The sequence below is a fragment of the Diuraphis noxia genome, unplaced genomic scaffold (genome assembly GCF_037042655.1).
Source record: "Diuraphis noxia isolate RWA-SAM2 unplaced genomic scaffold, SU_Dnox_SAM2 contig0001, whole genome shotgun sequence".
NCBI lineage: Eukaryota > Metazoa > Arthropoda > Insecta > Hemiptera > Aphididae > Diuraphis > Diuraphis noxia.
In genome coordinates, this window is record NW_028301711.1 from 52343758 (window position 1) to 52371255 (window position 27498).

Here is a 27498-nt window from a genome sequence, read left to right on the forward strand (position 1 = left end):
AACACATTTATCGGTTCATCAAAGCGTTCACGTTTTATATACATATATATGTAAGAATACTAAGTGTAGTACCTATACTTGTCTATATGAGTTTAATTAGGGTTATAAAAACGAAAAAGAGACAATAAGTCAAATTGTAAATGTTAATTAGATATTAATTAAGAATAATATTTCAATATAACCAGAGCCGGATTGGTTAGGCGAGCTACCGAGAAAATCTCGGCGGGCCGCTTAAAGTTAGGGCCGGTAGTGTCAGAGTGTGCGTGAAAATAAATACATGTTAGAATAAGTAAATAAGTTTGTATCGATTTTAGACGTAATAAACCAATAAAAATAATAGAGACCCAAATGTGAATGTAAATGGGCCGCTTAGAAGGGAAAATCTCGATGGGCTGATATATACCAATCCGGCCCTGAATGTAACTACATAAATAAACACACCACACTAATCCACACTTACCTAATATCTTTATGAAAATAGTTTTTGTACAATAACAAACTCAAGTTTTATATCCATACTGACTGTATTTCAGACCAAAAATCAATGATTTGTGAATCTATCAAAATCGACAAATAGAGAGCCAGATATAGGCACCTACCTTTACTAAATTAAACATTTCAAACACACGTTACAATTTTCATAATTGTCCACATATATATTGGCGATTACAATTATTATTCACGAATAACCAAATTGATTACCATATATAATGCAGGTAGGTTATATATTTATAATGTATGGCAGAGTAATGAATTGTATAAATACGTCACATACTTACATTTCATTCACCTCTCATAAAATAACACTGCCATCGACAGAAAAAATATCATCGCCATGTCAGACACGAAATTGCTTTAAACAACTACTTAAAATGATCTCCTAATTTCGATATTTTAACCGTCGATATAGACGTTTCATTATTCATAGTATAACGAACCACTAAATAGAACTGATTAAAATAATTTGAAACAATTAGGTTAGGTATTCTTAAAATTATTTTAAAATCACAATAAATAAAAAAAATCATGTTAAATTAACATTATAACTCAATTTTTATACACTTGAAATTATCAAAGAAATATTCTGCTTTGGAGTAATAAATTAAAAATATAAGCTGTCATTCAAAAAAGTAAACAACTAAAAAAATAATATAAATAAAATCATATTTTTTTTATAAATTTTATTTTACTACGATGCTAAATTATGTGGTGGGTACATATAACATTAATGATTACAAAAAAGATGGTCATATTTAAGAAAATCACGCATATGTATATATGTATAATCTAATATTATAGAATTTATAATATTGAGGTCATACACACTGGTTCAGTTAGAAATATTAAAATTTATTTCAAAAAAAAAAAAAAAACTCGTACCTATTCGCATAATATGTAAGATTACTTTTTATCTCTAGAAAATTTAAATGTGTTAAATTAAAACTAATATTTAATATAAATCAATAGATCATGCAATTATTTAAATATTAAATTCACAGCCGTGCAAATTATAAAATACATAAATTAAATCGAAAATTAAACTCGATGTATTTTTTATTGTTCATCATAGCTTATATACTGGTTTACATTATTTTTTATTTTTAAAAGTTTTCTGTAAAAGGCGGGTTAACAATTTTGTAAATATATTTATCTATGTTTAAAATGTGTTCACAAGCATTATTAAAATATAAGGTATAATCGGTAATATATCAATATTGGTACCTATTTTAGAAAGTAAATAAATTAAATTATTGTAAAATATATCATAAAAACATGAGATAAATTGTAGTAAATAAACTTTGAACATAATATAATATATATTTTTCACAACATAGCAGGTACATAATAGGTAAACAGGTGAAATTTCCTTCGATATATGCAAGGTTAATTTAGATTTAAAGGTAGTAGGTAATAGGTATAGTATGATTGTAATGTGATGACGACGTAAATATTTTTGATCGGGATTTGGTCATATGTCTGGTAAATGGTCGAAATGTTTTTGCGCCAATTTTAAAGGACGAGTCAAGTCAGGGCTTTGATTGTTGCTCGGTATCTGTGGAAACAGCGTTGATGCGATGTTCACGTAATGTCCATTCTGTGAATAAAAATCAACCCGAAATGTTAACTAATTATTGGTAAGCTCAATAAGCAGGCAACAGGTGAAAATCATGAATACCCACTATTTATGCGTTACGTTTTTATTATTATTTCCAGTTTAAAATGCATTTAAAAATCTATTATTATGTAAACTATACGAAAAAAAATATACTTGAAAACTATTAACGCATATTAGTATCTAATAACGGAAAATTAAAGTCACTAATATGATAATTTTATTTGAATCGGCAAGCGATAATCAAGGATGTATAATTGGTAATAGGGTTGACGGTATATGAATCGGCACCGGTATGGAACGATATTACGTATATCGTATTATGGTACCATAATACCAGTACCCTACATACCCACTGTAATACCAGAAAATTGGAATATAGGTATGTAGTAAGTATTATGTGGCACTAATACTTCGGTATTGAACGGAATGTAAGTGTTTTAGTATTATGGTATACCGTTTTAGCGATGTTTGAGTAATCATCGTATTACCGATTAACTAACACAAAGATATAAGAAGGCATATCAAAAAACTGTCATAGTGTAAATTATGTTATTTTTCAAAAATTTATCTTAAAAAAATTGTTGTTTCTGTGCTAGAAAATTAATTTAAAATATGCTTTTTGTTGCTTACTCCTTATAGTTCTTAAACTACAGGTCATTAATAAACAAAAAAAAAAAATTTATATTCAAATTAATATTGTGTGGATAAGTATAAATCTATTTTCATTCACTGTAAATATTTTCAGCTGACACTCTTTTATACATCAGCTTCATATTTTGAGAAGAATTTGAGCTACAGGTGGTTTGATCGTATTTGTTTCATGTCATCAGGGAACAGTTTTTTTTATCACAATAATATAAAGTTTTTAATTTTTGGTAGCTTTTGCGAGACTATTGTGCACTCTTATCTTTATACTTATAGTAACATAGACTATAATCGTTTTATCTCCTCTTTTCTTTCTAAATATCATTATAAGAATACATTAATCACGGTAAGAACATTATATACTTACCTTTGATTTTTCTCGAAATGTTTTAAGTTTTTCAAACTCGTATAAATCTCCTTCCGGATACTTGAATGAGAAATTATCGAAAAAAGGGTGTCGTAACAGTTGATCACATGTCCATCGTCTTAATGGATCTTTTTCTAGGCACATCTAATTAAAAAACAATATACTGTTAAAATGATATTATGGCACTGTTAATCAACTATTATATTTTCTTAATTTTTATTATAAGCACATTTTTATTTAACAATGTTAGACCATGTATATTAATTACTTATGAAAGATAGAAAGATAACTGACTTGACAATGGGTATAAAGTGATAATATATAGTTATAAATCCACGGACTTCATGAATAACAAAATGTGTTAATAAATATTTTTAATATTGGCATAATTCTAATGAGTTTACTTTAATAAGCTACCTACTAAAATAATTAATTTTTATCACTATTCGTTATATGCTTAGGTGGTTCGGTTAGCTTAAAATATTGATGCAGGGCTGGTGCTACAAATTGCTAGTTCCGTGGAAAATTATAAATTCGATTTCCTTTTTTCGTATAATTGTGAATTGTCAATTGTGACCTATTATTTTTTACTTATCACCTTAAATTCTTGTCCAATCTCATTTTGTGGTAAAACTTATTCCACATACTTACATTACCACCTTTTCTATATGATTTAGTGTAATATTAAATTTGTTAATCTTTTAATATTCATAAATATAGGTACAACATAATATTATAGGTATTATTAATAATAATCAGTGCATTATTTTATATTTACTGATCAACGATAAAATTACCAATAGGTTAATATTTTATTATCTATTACTTGTTAGGTTCCTGTACCTACTGGCTACTATAATATTAAAATTAAAATAAATTAAGCCAAAATTAAAATAATTTTTTCTTGACTTATGGAATATGGAAAATTCTATTAGGTTTTTAAAATCAAACTTGTTTGTTATTTCTTTTTCGACGGTTTTTATTGTAGCCTGGCAAATTAGTTTTTTTTTTTAGAAAAATTGTAATTCTCATGTAATTTTTAATCATTTTAAGGGATATGACCGTTTTCAACCAAAAATGTACTCTTCCCCTTTCGGCCAAAAAAAAAAAAAATATTGAAAATAAAATTCAGAAAATAATTTAAAATATAAGAATATCTATTTATTAATATTATTTTTTGTGTTAATATGTCAAAATATTTATAATATTATATAAAAATAATAAAATAATAATCTACATTTTTTGTCAATAATGTGTATAATTATAATAAATATAAAGCCAATGGTTCCGTCATACAGGCTTTTTTTTTCTAAATAAAAAAAAAAATATAATACATATTATATAAAAAAAATAAACTAATGGGTATATAATAATTGTTGTAAAATAATGGAAAATATTAGTAATAATAATTAATATTATATACTTTATGTTATATACGTAATTATAAATTTTTATGCTATTCAGAAGAGGAGAGGGATAAATTCTCGAAATATAACTCGGAGAAATTTATGATTACAAAATATTTTATTATTTATATAATAATTATAATCAATGATATTTCTATTATTTTAATGCAAATATTAATTGTACATATTATTATTTAAAATTAAATAAAAAATTCAGTTACTTTAACTGGTTTCGACCTTGATGCATAGTAATTTCGTGAATCAAGGTATTTTCTAATTCTAATAAAACTTTGGAGACAATACGTTTATGAATACGTTTGTATGTAATGGAATCATATCATAAACATAACTAAATACGAGTAGGATAGTAGGAAATAGTAATGTAGGATACTTCACAGAATATAAACTAGAAAAATGTTTTGATCGACATGATAATGGACAGATAAGATTAACTTAAAACTATAATATACATTGATAGAAATGTATAAAGGCATTCCACGAGTATTTCCTTTATGCATTTTTAATGTAAATAAATAATTGTCATAATTTATGACTTATATCTTACAATTTTAACAGTTATAGATATCTACTTATTTTATTACTTATCACATATGAACAGTTTGTAAAATTTTCGAAATAAATAAAACAAAAAGTTAAGCGTAGCCTATATAATATAAACAAGTAAATCCTTGAATAACATTATATGTTTTTAGGTAAGTTAGTATTTATTCATTTAGATTGAATATTTTAAATGGTATAAAATATAATTAAGACATTTTAACTAGGTACTTTTCGTTTCAAATTTAAAATATATTATCGAAATATCGTTATATCGTTACATGGAAATGTATAACAGTCTTACAGCCAATATATATATTTCTGTGTTTGTGACCCACTTAACGTAGATATTTACTTAATCATATTTGAATATTTATGGACAAAATGTCAAAAGAAATGTTAATTAATAAGGTAGGTTATAGAGAAATGAATAACATAAAAGTGAAAACAGTTTTATCAGTATGTATTCAATGGACACCTAACAACCATACATTTATGAGTAAATAACTCAAAATAGGTACTCTTATTACTCTTTTTTCTTAGCAAAAACGATTTCATTACATTTAAAAATGTATGTATAAATATAAAAAATGTATATTATTGATTATTTATGTATTAGATAAGATAGGTAAAAATAGCTCAAATACTGAGGGGTTGATTTAAATCCCCTATAAATCGATTTAAAAAAATTAATAACCGGATGCTTAAATCCCATTTATAATAGTTACCGACATGCAAATAACAATATATTTCTGTAACAGTGGCATACGTAAAAAAAGGTTTGAGTGTTTTTTTTTGAATAACAGTTATTTAAGAGAAAAATTTTTTTTTAATCACATACGATTTTTTTTATGAAAATATAATATGATGATTGACATTAAAATAGAATAAGAAAATAACCATAGAAAAACCAAATATTTCGGGTGGGTGTTTGAACACCAAAAATATCGCCCTGTGTACGTGCCTGTTAGGTATATATTTTTATTTCAATGTACAATATGACTAGTCGTTTAGAATAAACTAACTATGTCATAAATATTTATGTTGTTAAATAAATTTGATTCAATATTGAGCATAAATATAATGAAGATAAACGAGTCAGGTCCATAGTCGACTATTGATCCATTTCGTGGTACTAAAAGAACGGAACTAACTGAGCTAATGGGTATAGAACTATAGTTAATTTATTAGTTGAAATAAATTTAAATGAATTGTAGTGATAGTGCCATAGACACAAATAAAGGGATTTATGGGACAATAGTGGGAATATAACTCCTAACTTCTCCTCTTGGGCCAGTGCAACACAATCACGAAATTATCACAAGTAATAATAGAAACCGATATTTAATAAATACGAGTAGCGGTAAAACATAAAAATACATTTGAATTTACCTTACCAATTTGTACGTACCATAATATAATAACAATTGTACGATATATGTAAATAATAAAACATAGGCAGGTGAGCTATATTTGATTTACTTGAATATATCTATATTACATATAATTATTATTCATCAAGTAAATAGTACTAGAGTATAGATATATAAAATAAATTGCCGCAGTTTGTATAATGCTTAAATGTATCTTATTAGTTTTGACACAGTTTGTACTCGTATAATTGAAAACATTTTTTTTTTGCAGTTTACATATTGAATTTTAGAAAAAGTGAGATTTTGCCGCAGTTTAGATATAGCTGAAATATAGGTGTTATTTTAACAATTTTCCCTCCAAATATTACGCACCGGGCTTAGGACTGACAAAAAAATAAAATTGTTGGCTTAGTTAAAAATTGTTTCATATTAAGTCATTAATAAAGACAGTTTTAAGCTATTACAAATTTTACACTATTTAAAACTATTGATACATGTAGTGGCGTGCTAAAGGGGGATCAGTGTGTCATATCCCGCTTTGGATTTTTTCGTAATGAGTTATTATCTATATGAAAAAAAAGATTTTGTTTGTAGATTAGATCGCGGTCCTGTATTCTTATAAATTCGATATGCACTTGCGTCATGTTTATTGTTTCCGCATAACACGTTCAATGACACCAATATGTTTGGTCTAAAAAATCGGAGCTGATTTTACTACTACAGTGGATTCCGCTTAATGTGGGCACGTTGGGACCAGCTCTGTCTGCCCACATTAAGCGGTTGCCCATAAAAACCGAAATTAGTTTAAAAAAAAAAAAAAATTATTATACAAAAAAGTTTTTATTTTTATTATCATATAATTTATATATCTTTTATCACTCCCGGTCATATTGACACATAATAAAACTGTAATCCTGTCCGTTGCTTTTTTTGAACCAGACAGAATGTCTTTTTTGAAACATAAAGAACCGTCGGGTGTCGCTCGATAATACAGTCCAGTTTCATCTGCATTAAATATGTTATCTGGGGAAAAGTCGTTCAAAATTATTTTTAGCCTGTCAACTTTCCAATCATTAGAGGCAGATTCATCAGCACTTGCTTTTTTCACCATGCACATGTTTGGATTTTATCTCGTGTCTATTCTTCCATCTGCTTAACCAACCATCAGTAGCAATAAACTGATTGTTACCAATTTTCTGGGATAATTCTTCGGCTTTACATTACAATACACAATCTCGTAGATATGACGAAATCCGATTAAATTTGTCGTTTTTAGATATGTGTATATACTAACGCTATGATAAAATAAAATTGCCCACATAAACCGAATCAAGTGCCCATATTACGCGGTTAGATTTAACATTGTTAATATACATTTGTATCGGGACCAGACCTGTTTGCCCACAATAAGCGGATGCCCATATTAACCGGTGCCCACAATAAGCGGATTCCACTGTATTAGTATTTATAACATACAGTAATATTGCATATTATTAACGTCTAATAAATTATACCTAATTAAATTTAGAATTCTTCTATTAAAATATTATTTATAAATTATAAGCAAATATATGTAGGTATAGGTTCTACAGACTACAATGATATACATGTTTATACATGATATTATATCATACTCGAATGTACGTACTATAATGCATATTTATAAAAATAATAATAAAGCAGACCGCCTGTGGCTGATGTCGACGGTCGACCCGTGGCCAACCGGGCGATAATTCGTTATGACACGGCAAATGGAAATTCTCCTTTGATTAAAAATTAATTTAATGAATTGTATAATTAAAATGATATATTAAACTTGCGTGTTTATAAAGTATTTACAAATGTAAAACATTTTTTCTATTAATGTTTCAATTTTGCTTTAACATCAAAAAATGCACTAAAAAACTTAAATGGGTTTATATTCAATAAAAACAAAATTTTGTATTTAAAACTTATAAAAAAACACATTAATATGAAAAATCTAATAAAAAATATTTAAATACAATACAATCTTAATTAATTAACTTTAGATAATTAGTTTATCGTATCTTATCTCTTATCTTTACCTTAATGTGGGTAATAATCTGTTGTAACTTGTATGTATATATTTTGTGTTTACACGTGTCAACAATAATTTCGCAATTTCGTAACATAATACACGTGTCAACAATAATTTCGTAATTTCGTAACATAATACACGTGTCAACAATAATTTCGTAATTTCGTAACATAATACATATTTAGGTATTTTTAATTTTTATTTTTTTTTAGAATGAATGTGGAAAAAATGACTTAAAAACCACAAAATACATTAAAAATTTCCAAAAATGCTATAAAAATGCATTAGTCTTAAAAATGCAAAAAATGCAAAATAAAAGTTACATTTTTTAATTCTCTGATGTATGAAATGAACTTTTTGCTTGGAAACCAATGTTTTCGGATATTCAGAAAAAAATGCAATTTGCATTCAAATCCGTTCCCTATTGATAATGTAAATATAAAAGTGTGAAGTTTAAAATTGAAAATTACAATTTGTTTCTTAGTTGTTCATGCCTTCATGGGGATAATTTAAATTAAAATATAAATTCAGTGGAAGGGAGTTTGGGGGTAAAGCCCCCTACGTGGTTGTGTTAAGTCAAAAGTGAATATCCCCCCTTTTAAAAAAGCTGAGCACGCCAATGAATACATGACATAAAATATTAAAAACTAAATTCTTTTTTAAATTATAATATTTTTTCAAATAGAATACGATAATTGTTAAGAATGCCATATATTAATGCAATCAAATTTGTTTACCTCGAACTTTTTAAGATCGAAATCGAAATCGTCGATACTTCGAACATTTAACTTTAATTTTGAGTTAACCTTGTCTAACTGTATTTTTGATTATATAGCATAACTTATTAATAATAGTATTGTAAAATTGTTAAAAATATGACACCTATATTTCATAGAACGCAAATATCTGATATTCTGATGCACCAGTTTTTTGAATTTTTTTTAGAGTATCTAGGTAAGATTCAGGGAGTTAAACTTTTAATTATTTTTGAAAAATAATAATTTTTTATTGTTTGTATTTATATATTTTTTCGTCATTTTTATTGGTTTTCATTTCGAATTGAAGAAAAAAATATATTTATTTGATAAAAGGAGATTTAAATGAATAAGTCATCATAATAATTCTAAAAACTTTAACTCTTTTAAATTTCTAGTGTAAAAAACCAATAAGATTTTAATGATCGATGAATTTATTTTCGAAAAAAAATTTAATGATTGTACTTAAAACTATCTATTTAATTTTGACTAGACGCGTCAACGTGATATAGTTTTATATTATTAAATATCTACTATCAACATTAAATATTAAATATATTTAATTATAGTCACCTTTAAAAAGTCCAACAAATGTGGAATGGATAATGTTTGTTTGGGTAGCTTTTTTTCAAGTGGTTCAATAATTTCTGGCTGTGGTAAACTCATACCTCGAAAAAATTCATTCATTTTGAAAATGTGCATGTGTCTAGCTATTAAATCACCTAAAAATTAAAATTAAACACTGATGGTTATAATTGTTATAATTAAATAAACATAAGAAAAATATCCAAATGGCTCGGTTAAAGATTTTGAGCTTGTTTTTAATTAGTAATATTGGAGACAGCTATATAGGTATAGCTGATATAAAATATAAAATTCTGACTTATATATTAATATATTATATAAATTATGAAGAATATCGTATAAGTATCTTTTCTTAAAATGTCTTTGAAATTGAAACTAAACATTATGTTTTAAAATTATCTTTCCATTAATAAATCAATTTTATTGATGTAGGAATTAATTTAATTTTTATTAAAAACATTTTTTTCTAAAATATTATAGCAACATAACAGGAAAAATTGTAATTAAAAAAGTTTCATCTCTAAGCAATTGATTGAAAACAATGTTATTCACATTAAATTTAATACCATTGATAACATTAGCTGTTAAAGTGATAATAGTTTTCAAATTTTCATTAAAATTATAGACGATTATAAAAACATAGATTTAAATTTGCTACGTGCTACATTAACCCTTAAAACGTATTCTGCTGTTTCATATAATAAAAAATTATCATTGTCTATTGATACTTATTGATAGTACAGTAGTCACTCGATAATTCAAAATTCAGGGGACCAAGTTAAAAATTCGATTTATTGAGGTTTTCGATTTACTGAGTGTTCGAATAATCGAGGGAAAAACTTTGTTCACCTGCTTCAACTACTGAGATCACTTTTTTTTGTCGGCTATCGACAAACACCTTGTACTTTACGGTCTTTGCGGGACCCATATTGCGACATAACTATACGTTTTTTTCAATTTCAATAAAGGTTTAACCATTTTAGAGGTTTATTTTGGTAAAATGATATGATTAAAGTTTAGATTAGGTAGGTAAGATACGATAGCATTTATTTTATAAACTATATTATAATATTTAACCACCGTAGTTATTAGTTATTCATTACGAGCATGATGAGCATGTTAAATAGATTGTACATAATATTTATACATATGAACTTACATATAATCGCGTTTAAAAAAATTCGAATTATAGAGGTTTGTGGAAAAAAAATGTATTGTAGAATGTGCCTCACCGACAGACATTTCGAATTATCGAGGGGACCGGAATACAGGTATTTTTTCTAATATTATAGAGGTTTTTTCATGGGACTTAACGTTTAGTTCGATTTATGGAGTTTCTCGAATTATTGAGTGACTACTGTATTGAAGGGGTGAGAAATTTTGATAGGTTAGTAAGTACACTGTACACACATTCGTGGATCGTGTCGTATAATAACATAGTAAATCATAATATTATGGTCATTGATATTCAAAATTTGATATAACAGGGATAAATATATATCACTGAGATAGACCGGCTACTTTATATCATTATTGTATATGTATATAATTTTTCATAAAATACAACAATTTTATACGAAAGATTATAATTAAGTACCTTAATGCTAGGTATACATCAATATATTAATATTATTATACACAATAACACGATGAAATAGGAAGGAAGGAATACCTACATTAAAATATACGAGAGGTAAATTAGATTTTTGTCAACAATCCACGTGTCTACCCTAAACAAAACACTGCCATTGATTAAGAAAATCAGCAATGTCACTGCAATTTGCAATAATATACTTATCACTGCAAACACAATATTTAATTATATATAAATATATATAACCTATCCAAATACCCATTACCACCATTCGCGAAAGCTTCTGCGGCGAGAGTGTTTGCCTTGCAACTGACATGATAAATACCTAACATCATTAAACTTCGCAAACTATTATATGAGATTGTGCTGGAAAAGCTTTAAATTATATACTTTTATGTTCCATTAGTAAATTCGATTAAAAATCCATGGTTGCTATGAGTTTATGCGTCTCGCATAGAAGTTTAATTTGCAAAAAACCCTTTCGGCTGATTTTAAATGTATTGTTTTAGACACATCATGGCTATGTATTTAATGAATTGTTAGACTATACCTTTTAATGGCTTTTGTAACGTTTTGAAATGTCAACCTGTCAAAAACAATGAAAATGTGTGAATTCTGCTGAAGTTTAGAATTAGATTTTCCATGTTCCTATACCTATGTCACATTATTAACATGTACGGTTTTAACATGAAATAGAAATTTAAAATAAATGCACTCAATATAATAGAGCCAAAGTTTAGCCTTGCAGATCAAAAAAAAAAAAAAAAAATTAAAGTAATTCTTATATATATATATATATATATATATATATATATATATTATAAATAATTAAACAAAAATAAGAACTTAACTAATATTATGTCTTAGAATGCTTCATATCAGTTTGTATAATATTATTAATATTATTCATGAACTATTTTAAATAATGAAATATTACCTATATAAGGGAGATTTTTTATGCATGTTCAGCCTAATTTTATGTTTAAATTATACATAGAATAAAATTCAAATTCTGATTTTTGGAATTTTTGAGTGTATAGTGAAATAGATATTTTTGAATACTTAGATTTTAAACAAAATTTAAGGAGTTTTTGTATGTGTCTGTGTACACAATAAAATGTCGAAATAATGCTTTGATTTTTAACTCCAGTAGCTTTTTTAGTCGGAAAGTGAATATAGTTGGTCAAATTTTGAATTTCCCAATAGTTTTCAAAGGGTAAAACACGATTGCGTACGTTCGTTATCGGCGATACCTTTTTAAGCAACACGATTCTGTACGATTTTACCTGTTTTTAACTACATGATTGCGTACGAAGTTTTAAGCGTTATTGCCAATTTTCATACCGGTATACAGGGCCCCCAATACTTTAAGGGCCCGTTGAAATGTATTTGTAATTTTTAAAATTTTAGTAGAAATACTTATTTTATATTAATTAATATTGTAGAATAACATTTTATGAAATATAATATATATTATATAGTAATTTAATATTTAACCATTGATTAAGCTGAGCTCAAAGCCCGCAAAATAAAATTTTAACTTAAAAAAAATATATTAAATATAAATTAAAATATAGGTACTTGTTTTTTTTTTTTTAATTTAGATAATATTGTAATAAAAAAATAGAAAATACATTATTAACGTTGGATTGCTTATGAATGAAATAAAAATGATTTTTTTTTTTTTGGATTTTTGAGACTTGTTTGGAGTTTTATCTGTTTTTGAATCAAAATCGGTGTTATTTTATGAAATTATATTTTTTTGTCATTCGAATTATTAAGTAAGTTGTAAATGTATAGATTATAAGTAAATAAACGATTACACTGAAGCAACGTCCTTTTTTTCGCATATTTTTGCACATGTCCATTTCCTCCAGAAATGTGGGCTCAAGAACCAATTATGAATCATCGGTGAGCAATTTACACAACGTAATATATTTTTAATATTCTTAATTGTTTATTTATAATTTGTAGTACCACAAATGAACCTGAAAGCTTTCATAGGACTTATAATGGACAATTTCACAGTGCTCATCCTCCAACACATGTTGTTATTCAAATATTGAAAGAAACCCAAATGCAAACCAGATCGATAATACAATCAGTTAATAATGGGAGAGTAAAGAAAATGGCAAAAAAAGACTTGAACAGGATTCAAAATACAATAAAGGATTATGATGAGAATAAAATTCATAAAAATGTTATTCAGTATTTAAAAGTAGTAGGCTATAAATGTCAAGGGATTAAAATTTAAAGATATTTAAACAATTTATAACAATTTAACAATTTTTTTTTAAATTTTAAACAATTAGTTTATTTATTTATTTTTTTATTGGTCTTGAAATTTACAGTAATTTCAGCTTCGACAATTATGGGCCATTAGCGTTGGATTAATTTATATGATTATTAAGAGGGGGAAAAAAATTGTTAATTTTAATATACAAAATAAATATGTAACTTTTTGGACATTTTGTGTCTTATAATTATTTACATGTCAAAATTGTTGTTGTTAACTTTTTTATTTATTTATTTACGATAATTTTATTAAAATAATAATTGACGATTTATTTTATTTATTAATTACTTTTATATTATTAAGTTAACCTCATTTTATTTATTATTTTATTATTTATTTTTTTTATGAATTATTATAGAACTGTAAATGTATTCGATATTTATTATATTATTATTATATATTATATTATATTATTTTTATTTATATACGATGAAATTGGTAAATTGCATACAATTTCATACGCAATCGTGTTTATTTATTTTTTCTGAAAGGTACTTTTAACCCATCTACAAACATAAGCAATCGTGTTGCCAAAAAGGACAAACGGACAAACGTACGCAATCGTGTTCTACTCTTTTCAAAAACACCGGAAAAAAACAAAAAAAAAAAAAAATGAAAGAAAAACGGGAATTTTCATGCAAAATCAATTTTTTAGAAAATCAAATGTTGATATTGGTGTAACATTAAAACAAATTACTATAGACACATGAAATTTTCACTGAATGTTTAAACCTGGCATTTTCTATATATGATAATATTTTGAAAATATTTCGCATCTATTGAAATTATTTATAGACATTTAAAATTTTCAAAATTTTTGAACTTTTTAGTTTTTAATTCTATAAATAACAATAACATTTTATTCGTTTAGTAAAAAAGCTTCAACTTTTAATACAACATTCCTAATATATTGCATCAATAATAGTTAAAAAATATTAAAAATATATGGTCACAATTTTTTTTAATAAGCATGTAAAGTTCGAATTTTGAAATTTATTCGTAGGTACTTAAAATTTCTAAAGTATACTTTATTCTCTAATTTTAATAGTTTATGTCGTTAATGACTTATATTAATACATTATAATAAATTGTATATACCTACAGTGAATAACTGAGTAAGTCGGGTACATAATGAATTTAATTTCATTAATATGAAATTATTATTTTATAGTTATTTGCATTTTTTTGAAACAATAGCAATATAATTAATATAGGTACCTAGACAACCTAGTAAAAAACTATAAAATATTCTAGACTAACAAACCGTCTCCGCTCAGAATCGTTTTTCCTATACAATGATATTATATCATTTAATTCAAATATAATACCGCCCATTACAGTAGCCCACTTGTAAATTATACTGCACAGCAGAACGACATTTACTTATTCACTTTTTCAAATTAGAATCTAAAACACGGTTTAAAACAAATTCTGATGAAGATGATTTTTCTGAAAATATTGAAGTATTGCAATTGAAATTGCGAGTTATTTTACTTTAAATTCTTAGGATAATATAGTCTAATAAATATACTTTATAAATGGAAACGAGCTTGTTAATTATAATTAAGTCGATATGGTATAAAATATAAAGTATTTGTCAATAATTGGATACTACTTAGTCCAATATATTTGGGTAATTAATTTTTATATTATAAATTTCTTTTTACACCCAATAAATCAAAACAAAAGTAAATCATATTATTTTAATAGATTTTTTTTTAATAGAAAAAAAATAATTCTTAGTATTTATAGTAGAATAATTTCAAATTCGATTATAATACGTAGAAATTTTACAAAATCACAATTCTTGCATTAAAACATGTAGATTTTCGTTCGAAAAACCTAAGTTGATATCTCCACAGGACGCACCTTAAATGATGTGAATAAATTTAAGTACATTACCTACTTGTCAAAAAATATCGTCTGTTATTACAACTAAAAATTTCATAATCAGAATTTAAACTTGGGCCAACCATGTTTTAAAAATCTCTCATTATATAAGTAGACATCAAAACTCTAAGTTCACAAAAAATAAATCAAGCATTTATAGAAATACAATTTCAACGCCCATAAACTTCAACCATTAAATTGTATTTGATAAATCATAGACTGTATATGAAAACGAGTTTTATGAATACTTAAAAAGTTCACACACGATATATGTATTATAATATATTATATTAGCTGGTATATAAATATATTACTGTAAATGTCCTATCTTAACCATATATTATGTAGCCATTGGGCATTGACCTAGAAAATGTTATACTGAATCCTTGCAGTATCCTTTGTATAATTTTCATTTAAATACAATTTTAAACGTTTATAAAATGTTATCTTAGTTGCGTCTACAATGAATTTAAATATTTTTAAGTTAAAATATACTTAAAAAGCACGCTAAACAAAAACTTTTTCCAATGTTAGTTTATTTTTATTTATATTAAATTTCGAATAAATGAAAAACTAAGTAATTTTACCTAACGTTGATCGTATTAAGTATAGTTGGTCAACATCGGATTTTCCCGGCCACAGAGCTTCTCCTCTAATGAGTTCCGCACCAACGCAACCTGTAAACAATTAAAAAATCCTTATATCTTTTTTAAAAAGTAATAAAACGTTATACTAATTTTTATAAATCTTTATTCAATGTACAACTTAGAATTGAAATAAAGACTAAAATAAGGTTGAATTGGATTTTATACCTATATAAAGCACTTGTTTAAAATACGATGCAGATATTTAGTGGGTGGATAATAATTTAGCAAAATACAGTGAAATCTGACTTAATCTGGATACCTCCATCAGCAGACAAAATGATCAGGCAAGTCCCGGCAAAAAAATAAGTATTCCAATGTGCTTTGCTTCGACCTATCTATAGGGAAATGTTTTTATTACGGACAAGGACAGTAATATTTCCCCCTAATGGCTGATACCTTTAAACGAAAAATAATCTAAGTTCAAACTCATATTTAATTACAACTGTATGCACAATACTATATAAAACAGTGTCGGACGCCACAAGTTTTCAAAAAAATCGAAGTTTTTATTTTGCTGTAACTCATAAACAAATAATTGTAAATACTTGAAATTTCACCAAATGTTTATATTAGCGTTATCTAATAAAACGTTATCTATTTACGATTAAATTTTTCAAATATTTTGACTTTTTTAAAGCTATTTAGTATTTATAGACAACTAAAATTTTCGGTTTTTCTAAGTTTTTTTTGAAATTCAAAAAATCTTTAAAATTGAATACAAGGATTATTATAAGTTGTACTTGTCGTAGTAAAAATATATCAAAAATCGTTAGTCACAATTTTTGTTTATAAGCATTTAAAGTTCAAATGTTTAAAAAATATGTCAAAATCGATATATTATATATATTTATCAAAATACACTGGAAATCGATATTTATACATTTCTAATTAGTATTAGGTTAATTTAATTGTTTATTTTTCTCTATACTAGCATAATCTGTGTTACAAATGTATGATATACGTTTTTATATTATGATAACTACATGCAATGCTAATGGAAAAAATTGATTAACCTAGCCGTATGGAAATAATATGCAACTCCTTCAAAATCATGCTTAAAAATTAATCACTTACGTCTTACATAAAGAAAAATATATATACATATTATAATTTAAATATAGGTAATATAATATATCCTAGACTGACAGATCATCTCCGTTCAGAATCGTTTTTCGTATACAATGATACCGGCATTGCATTCAAGTTTAACACATCCATTATAGTGACCTATACTATCCATCTCTACTATACAGCAGAGACCCACTTGCCTAATTTTTTTTCTCATTAAAAAGATACGGATTCGATGACTTCAATTAAACTAAAGCTAGTCTACAACGGACACTTATCTATAATGGATACTTTTGATGGTCCTGTAATTGTCTGTTATATATAGGTTTCACTGTAACTATATAATAATAAAGGTTAACAGTTATTAATTATGCTGATTGTCTTAACAAATATATTAACATTTATGAAAAAAATTGTGTTTTGTTGATAGTTATATCGTTATAATTTTTGAAGTCTTACTTCTTAATGACAACAAGTAGGTATTTTAATTTTATGCTTCAGAATACGTTCACATAATTTTGTTACATAAAAATCGAATTTTGATTAGGATGTTAATTTGTTAATAGGGTTCGGATTTTGAAGAAATATATTAACAAAGTTAAGCGCTCAATTAAAAAACAATAACAGTCAAAAAATGGAATTTTTATAATATATAAAAAAAAATAATATTATTATTATTATTATTATCTTATTATTATCATATTAATATTAACCATAAATTTATGTTATTGTATTTTAAAACAAAAATGTTCAAACATCATATTATATTTTAACGAACTCTAATCCGGAAAAATTTCAATTGGCAGTTTGGATTTAAATTATTCTTATAATCCATTTTCTAGAAGTATACGAATGTTTTACAGATAAATATGTAGATAAATTTTATTATTTCAAAGTTCAAAACGTCTTTTTTAAAAATAATATTTATATACAATAATTTATTTTCTGAAAAAATCTATATTGCTGCTATTCAAATTAAAAACTACTCTTATTAAAATTATTGATTACCAATCAATTTAAATTGGCACATAAAAATCAAATATTGGAATAATTGAATAAATAAATTAGTTAATTATATAGCATGTAATACGTATTGCAGCTTATACTTACCAATCGCCCAAACATCAACGGAAGGACCATATAATGTATCACCTACTAATAATTCAGGAGATCTATACCATCTGGTAGCCACATAGTCAGTATAATTTTCTCCTGGATCTGAAAAACAATTTTATTTTTTGTAATAAGAAATTTAATTAATAATATAGTGTTGTACTAAATATTAGTTAAGTACTGATAAATAGCTAATTAAAATACGCTATTTAGGTAGGTAATATTTTTATGTATTAGGTATACGAGTATACTTATCTTACCTAACATTGAAAAATATTTGGTGTATTGACACAATTAAATTAATAAATAAAAAAAATATTCTTATCTTCTCATGGTAAAAAATATAAAAGATAAAAAAATATTTATATTTATATTAAATTAATATAAAAATAATTTATAAAAACTCACAAAAATTATACCTACCTGTCCTACCTTAAGGCCAATTTCCATAATATTCTGTAATTATTTATCAATTTAATTTTATTGAAATTTTATTGATAATATTTTACTAATTTTGAATTTATATTTATGGAACAAAAATAATTTCTTATATTATTATGTAATCAAAATTTTCAACTTTATGACTTATGTTATGACTAAAATAAATTATGTTACAAATTAATCATCTATTGTTAATATTATTCTAATTATTGAAAATGCTTAATTTAATATGATTTTATCATACTGACTCATTAGTCTTGCAAATCCAAAGTCACAGAGTTTCACCACCCCTTGGGATGTGAGTAATATATTTTCCGGTTTTATATCTCTGTGTATACAATTGTGTCGATGACAGTACGCAACGGCTTGTAAAGTCTGCCAAATAATTTGCTTGGTAAATATTTCTGGACAGCCATATGGATGTCTTTCGAGCTCGTGGAGTACTGTGTGCTCACAAAACTCAAACACCAAATGAAGTTTTCTTTTTCGGCGGAACACCTCGAGTAAATTCACCAGATTTGGATGTTTCAATGTCTGGAAACATGCATACAATTTTTCTATCAATGTAATATGCTTTAAAGTTTTAAAAATTAATCATTGCCGGTTTCAAGGTGCATGGTTATACTAAAAAAATAGTCTTGGTCATCGTATTTCTTGAAGGAAGAAATGATATATTAAAAATTAATTTCAATTTATTATACAACAATCAGATCTATTTGATACACCTTTTATAGGTATTACCTAGTAGTAGGTAAGAGTAACCTACCAATATGGAACAAGTTGACGTTACTCTGTTTCGGAAAATTAATATATTACATAAAATCTAGTAGTAACATAAATTATTCATTATCATTATTGTATTATTTTTTATAACGTAATATCACATTATTTATAAATCATAAGCTATTAATTTACGGATAAAATAATATCGTTGATTTTCCTAATAATAAAGAGTTGATGATAATTATTTTTATTTATTTGCTTGTTAAAATATTTTGTATGGATTTGAAAGTTCAGTGTAAAACCAAAGTAATAGCAGCACAATTATTATAAACTAATTTATGGCTCAAGTTTCGAAGGTTATTGGTTATTTGATAATTACATTTAGGAAGATGAATTAAAAATTCTTAAATTTTCCTTTTAAATACTTCAATAATAGTTTGACCGCTATAAGAAAATTTTATATTCGTAAAATGTTTTTCAATTAGGTTTCATAATATATAAATAATATCGATTATAATTTATATGGAAAATTATCCAATTTCGATCATATCATCAATTATTTAAAAATTTTGGATAACAATCGATTAAAATTATAAATTTTATAAAATAACCGCACATGCCTAGGTTTAACTGTAATTGTGTGCTAGATGTAATTTTAAGTTTTCATCTTGTAACACTTGTAACAGTAACTCGGAAGTGTAGTAAGTATTTGACAAAAACTCACTTTTAACATGCGTATTTCACGTAGAGCAATTTTTCGAATTAACGGATCGTCCTCGGATTCAACAAATTTTTTTATGGCTACTATGTTACCATTCTCTCGATTTCGACATTTAAAAACCATACCATAACTCCCTTCACCCAATTTGCCCAGACGCTCGTAGCGTTCCATTAATTTCAACTTGGAGCTGGATCCATGTCTGAAAAATGAACAAATTATTATTTGTATAGATATTTGATTGAAAACTATAAAAATAATTTATTTTAAATGGCTGATTGAAAATGATTATCATTTTATCATTTGTAAAATAAAACAATCGAATTCTTTTCTATACAATTTGATACATATATATTTATGTATATTTTATAAACTATATACAATTACTCTCTGGGAGGGCAACTATATATAATTTAAAAAATTGATATCAAGATAGAGTTATATGTTTTACTTGGATTTGAATATGTTTATATTTATTAGTCGACAGTAGTAAAATGTGGAAAATATAAATTCTAATAAGACAAAAATTTCAATGCTACACGCATAAATTAAATGCTTGTAGCTGGCTAATAATTATGTTAATTAAAAATATTCTATATGATTCTTTTATGACATTTATATATTAATTTAAATAATCTAATGAATTATTAGAAAATAAAATTATTTATAAGTAACAACCTTATTCATACTTAATATAACTGCGTAGTTTTTAAATTTTTCCAAAATATATACAATATTTTTAATCTAAATTAAATTATTGATGATAAAATAACTTTTTAAATATTTACTGGCTATACTTAAAACAAAAAAATAAATAAATAAAAAAATACGGCTTAGATATACTACTCCTGAGTTAAACTAATTAAAAATTATTAAAAATTTTAAACAAAATGGAATTGAATTAAAAGTTTGGTAATGTACACTACACTTAAATAATTGTAGAGGTATTTTAAAATCAACACGTCATATAATATTTTATTTTTTTATTTTAAAATGATATATGATACATGGTGGTAGAAATTATAGAATATACAGCAATTTTTAATTGAATTATTTAGTTATAGTCTCGGTAGGTATCTATTAAAAATATGAAATAGTGAATTATTTTAAAATTGGAAACTTATACAAAATAAACATATGTAATATGCCTCAACATGATTAAAAAAAAATCTAATTTTAAATAGGTACCTACACGTTTTTTTGCTTTTACAAAATATGTCTTTGAGAAAATATATTTTATTAGTTATATTTTCAATAAATAACAAAAACAAAATAATAAATAGAAATTATTTATTTTTATTTTTCAATGTGCAATACTTCAGGATTAAACATTCATAGAATTAAATAATATAGTATTTACATTATTGTGTATCAGGTGAATCATTAATTATTTTTGTTAATAACATTAAACGTAAAAATTTGTATTATATATCAGATTCTGTCACATTTGGAATAAGCGTCTACCATACAGAAGTCATATTATGTGAAATATTTATAACGAGTAATAATCTAACTGACATTACACTCTTGTACATTACCTATACATAGACAATTCGAAAATGTAATAATTTGTCTACTTTATTCGTAAAAATATTGAAAAAAAGATTTTACCTTCGTGGAAGCAGCGGTAAGTTATTTCCATACAGCCACAGACTTTTATCGGGCAAACATTCGCCCATATATAAGTAAAAATTACGACTCCAACAGCAACAGCAACTTCACAACAAAAGGCTAAATCAATATTATTGATTTTTAGGTCACTGCGGTTTTGTTATTATTTCGGTAAAGTAGTTGTTATGTTGAATAAATTATTAGCAGGTACACATAATCAATTACTGAAATATTAACTAAACATTACAGTTTTAATTTTAACTTACATTTATGTGATAATTGTACCTGTATGGATGATAATGCGCTAAATTAAAAATTATTTTTGTATAATTAATTCAGTACAATGATAAACTTAATATTCAAGGATTTCAATATCAATCGAATTATAATATAATTCTGTTCATTGTTTTTATCACGTTGATATATATAATATACAACATATTTTTATTCATAGGTACGGAATGGATTAAATACACATGCACATTGCGTATACAACTATACAACATTATAATTCAAATTTTAAGATACGCATCAGTATACAGACTAAAATAGAGCCCAAAACAGAAATAAATAATTTAAGATCCTAAGATATTTTTTTAATAAAATGTATATCTTCAGACGAAAATGTTTGACCTAAGTTAGCCTTTGAATGTAATAATTTTACAATGATGTTTGTTTTTTATTTAATTTTGTTCGTGTCTGTCATCACTTTTTGAAAAAACAAAAAAAAGCTTTGATTTTATACTTCAGCATATTTACCAATAGAAAAGTGAATCTATTTGGTACCTATTTTGGGAGGGGGGGAAGTAAAAAGTAAAAATTTCAATAATTTTCACCATTCTTGACACCATTGATTTTGTTTTTTTGGTATTACTCAAATAACCGTATTTACTATTTACCTACTTGAAATTTTCACCAAATTGTATTCAATCAATTTTCTTACATTTTGATATTTTCAAAATATTTTGACTTTTTTACAGCTATTTAAAGCCATGAGAGGTTTCCGAATTTTTTAGTTATTTTCGATAAATAATATTTTGGTTAGTTAAAAAATTTAATACAACGTTCATAAGTTGTTACTGGTGTAATACAAAAACAAAATTTACCATAAATTCACAGTAGTTAATTTTTATGAGTTTCTGAATTTATATAAAATACTTCAAGGTCACTAAAACTTGGAAATTATTTTGTGCTGAAAATAATTCATTTTTTTTATATCTAAGATTTAAAAATTGAATAAAGATTCATCTTTAACATAACAGAAAAAGTCACTTAAATTTTTTATTAGTGTATTATGTTAAAATATTTGTTTAATAGATATTCATCTGATTTCTCATCAAATCATTTTCTTATTTTTCTGTAATTGAAGAAAATTCATTCACCTTGTCTATACATACGAATGTTTTCGATTTTTTTATAAACATTGATTTAAATTCAAGTAATTTATATATATATATATATATTAGGGTGGTCCTTATTTTTCATTTTTGATTTTTTTGAGATTACCCCCCCTAAAAAGGTTCAGTTACCTGAAAAAACCATACAAAAAAAGTTTCATGCAAATTCTTTAATTTTAACCCGTGCCGCAAAAGCTCCAAAGTTACAAAAATAGAACATTTTCAATATTTTAAATTTTTTTTGATATTCTTAAGCATAACTCTGGAAATAAAAATGTTACAAAAAATTTGTTAATATACAATGATAGAAAACTAAATTTACTGAAATTTGTTTCATATAAATTAGATTCCAAATATTTTATTTTTTCAAATATTTTGATCAAAAAGTAAAAAAAAAAAAATCTTGAAAATCGAGATATTTCCATCAAAATAACATATTAATAATTGTAAAAACAATTTACAAAAAATAATAAAATAATGACTTAACACTTAACATTTATATTTTTAACATATTTTAAATATAAATGATACAACTAAATTTATGACTGTGTAACTTGGGTAAGTGTTTCTTTTCTATGGTCAGGATATTTTTTGCAATAATCACTAACAACTTGTAGTAAATATTGTTTTTGAGATTCATCTTTAGTTATTTTGTTGTTATAATCTTCAATAAGTTTTACTCCTCTTTCTGCACATCATTTATAACTGGAATATTTTTTAAAATTGACAGAGCTTTATTATAATCTGCATTATTTGCCCACATTAAAGGGTCTTCATTCAAAAAAGTGGTGTTGATGGCAAATCGTTTAAATAGATTTTTAGTATTGACACATATAAAATCATCAATTTCCTTTTCTAATAACTCGTTTGTATTTTTTGCAGATATAATTAAACGTTGTGAATTTGAATTTAATTCTGATGTACATTCGTCGTTGTTTAGAGCATGAATCATTTTTCTTTTAGTCTCCAGTGGCACAGCCTCATCGAAAAAAGCAAATGCGCACAATTCCGCCGATAAATACCATAAGTGACCGCAAAACTTTTTAGCTGCATTTTGAGATAGATCTTTATCTATAGAAGCATAATGTAAAAGATTTTTCATAAAAGTCAAGTCTTGTAAAGGAGCTTTGATTGAAGATGGTGAATTAAACCATACTTTTATGTATAACCATACAATAAAAATGCAAATACTTCTTAAGGCACTTTCTTCTTTGTGTGTTAATCGAAACTGTTCACGAAATAAATATATTTTTAAGCTATAAATAGCTTTCGCCATCCACCGAGCATGATGGATGGCACCTGGTATTTTAAAGCTAGTATCATTTGAAAGTTTTCCGCCCAAAAAAATTACTGTTAATTCTAGTAACTCTCGATAATCATCTCTTGGCTGCTTTTCTAATAGTTGATCCTTAGAAAATTTAATAATTTCGTCACATACGTCATTTACAGAATCCATTACATTAGTATTAAGTATGCCAGAATTAAGATTGTTAGGGTTAATTGTTCCCCATGCTTGTTGGAACCTTTTAAAAATTGCAACGTCTGGGCCCGATGTTGCACCAAATTTCAAATCGAACACACTTTTCAATATAATTTCATAAATATGATGGCGGCATGGTAAATATATTATTCCGCGTTCTAATAGTTGCTCAAGCAAAACACAAGCTCCATTTAAGCGATCTGTATTTGATGCTGTAGTATCAGAACAAAGTGCTTGTACATTTTCATCTAAACACCAATCTACAAGCGTTTGGTATACTGCATTGGCTTGTTCAAGTCCAGTTCCACTATTTAACGCCGGGACACCTATAGCAGTTGTTCACGACCATTTACTGACGCGATTATAGGCAGCCTATCGACTAAGCCTTTCCCGGTTAAATTTGGAAGAAGTTTTCCGTCCCAGTGTATAACAACTGCGTCTTCCTTGCCTAAGTTATAGTCATGACGTATTTTTTCAGCACGTTGCTTACGTTATTTTATGCGAGAGCGTCGTATCGATGATCGGTTTACAATAAGTTCATTAACATTATTACCTAAAGCTTCTGCAGTAGCAATGAAAATAGACAAAAATTTTTATTTTTAAAATTCAAACTCAAATATCTTTGATAATAATATATTTAAAAAAAATGTATAGGTATAAAACTGTTGTAACAATAATAACGTACAATTAATGTCTTTAAAATTTTTTTGTAAAATCATTCTTTTAAGAGTTATGATTAATTATATTCAAAAACTAACGATTTCTAACATTTTTTCGTTATTAAAACTTTAGAGCTTTTGCGGCACGGGTTAAAGTTGACCATTTCGTCTAAAAAAATTTTCTCATGCTTTTTTTAAGTAACTGAATCGATTTGAGGGCGGTAACTTGAACATTTTGCAATTTTTTTTACTTCATCTATAACGGAGGACCACCCTAATATATATATATATATATATAAATACTATAAAGATAATGTTACCTATAGTTTTTAAAAATAAAAACAACAAAAGTGTCTATACAAATATCAATGAATAAATGAAACATTTAATCTAATAGATACTTGTTATGAACAGTTTTCACAAATTTTAAAATTTTATTAATAAGTGTAGATTAATATATTGATTAATAATTATTATAATTTACGCACAATTAACCCACATATCCTATAAATTTATTACAATGGTCCTATTATATTTATTTTTAGCAGGTTCTTACACAAAATTAAATAACTCAAAAATTTCTCGCTTGGATTTGGTCATTTGGATCTCGATTTATTCATTCCCTAAATGGTATTCGATTCACCTAACTAATTTACAAAAAAAGGAGAATTCTCATTTTAAAAAATAACATTAAATCGTTTAAAATGGTATACTTTTCTAAATAAAAACTCCTACAAATCTAAAATACTTCGTTGATAATACTTAACTAATTAATTACAAAATATTTGGAGACATTTCTGTATTTAATTTTTAAAGATGGGCAGTCGCCGCATACCCCAAGTGTACGCTTATTTATGTGCATTTTAGAAACTGGGAGTATAATATAATATTCAATCCATAAATTATTTACATATTACATTACTTATATGGTTGACTGCCGACGGCTGATCGATACCAATGTATTATTTACACAATAAACTGTAAGGTTTATGACCAAGAGGTATTTATTAGCGAATGTAAAACTGTAGTTTGTTCTCCGGGATCACCATCCCTTAACATAACTACACTAACTATATAGTATATAGATTGTCGTACAGCCACCTACTATAATATAAAACTTATCTGACATATTTAACGAGTATTATTGTTCATAACATTGTAAATCACTGAAGTAGGAATTTAACCGTAGGTATCTCTAAATTGAGTAAAACTGAATCATTGCTATTTAAATTATTATTTGTAATACCATCTACCAAGTAGGTACCAACTGGAAATATGTCTATAATATGCATATGATATGTTATTGCAACCATCCCAGGATATTTTATATTTACTTTTGTCATTCGGAATTCAAAACATCTATTTTGGAGTTTGGAGTAATTCGTAATCATTTGTAATAATTAATTATTACAATTTTGAAACATTTTACCCAATATATAATTTAAAATATTATATGGTTTTGTTTTTATTAAAAATGTTATTACTATAATTTACTATAATGACAATATCTTTATATAATTCTGTTATTTTAATAAAATATGCAATACATGTAGGTACAGAATACTATACAATACTAAAATAGGTATGTAGGTCGATATGACGATAAATATTATAGTTATTTGATTTATTTGATATACCTATAGCTATAGGTATATATAACGGGCGGAATCAAAATAATACAGTAACTTAAAATTATTACACTTATTACAATAAGTAATAAATATCTTTTGGACACAGAAAACTAGTACAACAATAACAGATATTATATAAATAAAATTGCATTATATATGATACAAATATAAATGTAAAGTATTATATAGATATACCCAATGCTTATGCATTATTATATTTTTCGTTTACTGTAAATATTTACATAACATAAATGTTATATAACTTAAATTTGTAACATCTAAGTATTAGTAAAATAGTACATTATGACAGTATTTTTTATATTAATATTATATCTGAAAATTTCCCTATTACAATAATTATTTTTA

At 25.3% G+C, this 27498-nt stretch overlaps 1 protein-coding gene across 1 annotated transcript; it reads right to left on the bottom strand.

The window, feature by feature from the left end:
* Positions 1-1536: 1536 nt before the first annotated feature.
* On the bottom strand, positions 1537-22221 carry LOC107169726 (cyclin-dependent kinase-like 4). Its single transcript, XM_089217836.1, has 8 exons — positions 21966-22221; positions 20361-20556; positions 19162-19447; positions 18470-18577; positions 16232-16321; positions 9853-10001; positions 3129-3272; positions 1537-2095 (listed from the first exon to the last, which is right to left on the bottom strand). Exons 1-8 carry the CDS (start codon positions 22031-22033, stop codon positions 1970-1972), a joined length of 1167 nt encoding a protein of 388 aa, XP_089073962.1. The 5' UTR covers positions 22034-22221; the 3' UTR covers positions 1537-1969.
* Between the last annotated feature and the right edge of the window lie 5277 nt (positions 22222-27498).

What these genes read in the sequence shown, in the direction of transcription:
- LOC107169726 (XM_089217836.1), bottom strand. Translation starts at nt 22,033, where the DNA reads ATGGGCGAATGTTTGCCCGATAAAAGTCTGTGGCTGTATGGAAATAAC. An exon ending in TGGATTTGCAAGACTAATGA is followed by an intron (nt 18,578 to 19,161) that starts GTCAGTATGATA and finishes ATTGTTTTTCAG; the next exon opens with ATCCAGGAGAAAATTATACT. An exon ending in ATTTGTTGGACTTTTTAAAG is followed by an intron (nt 3,273 to 9,852) that starts GTGACTATAATT and finishes TTTTTTAATTAG; the next exon opens with ATGTGCCTAGAAAAAGATCC.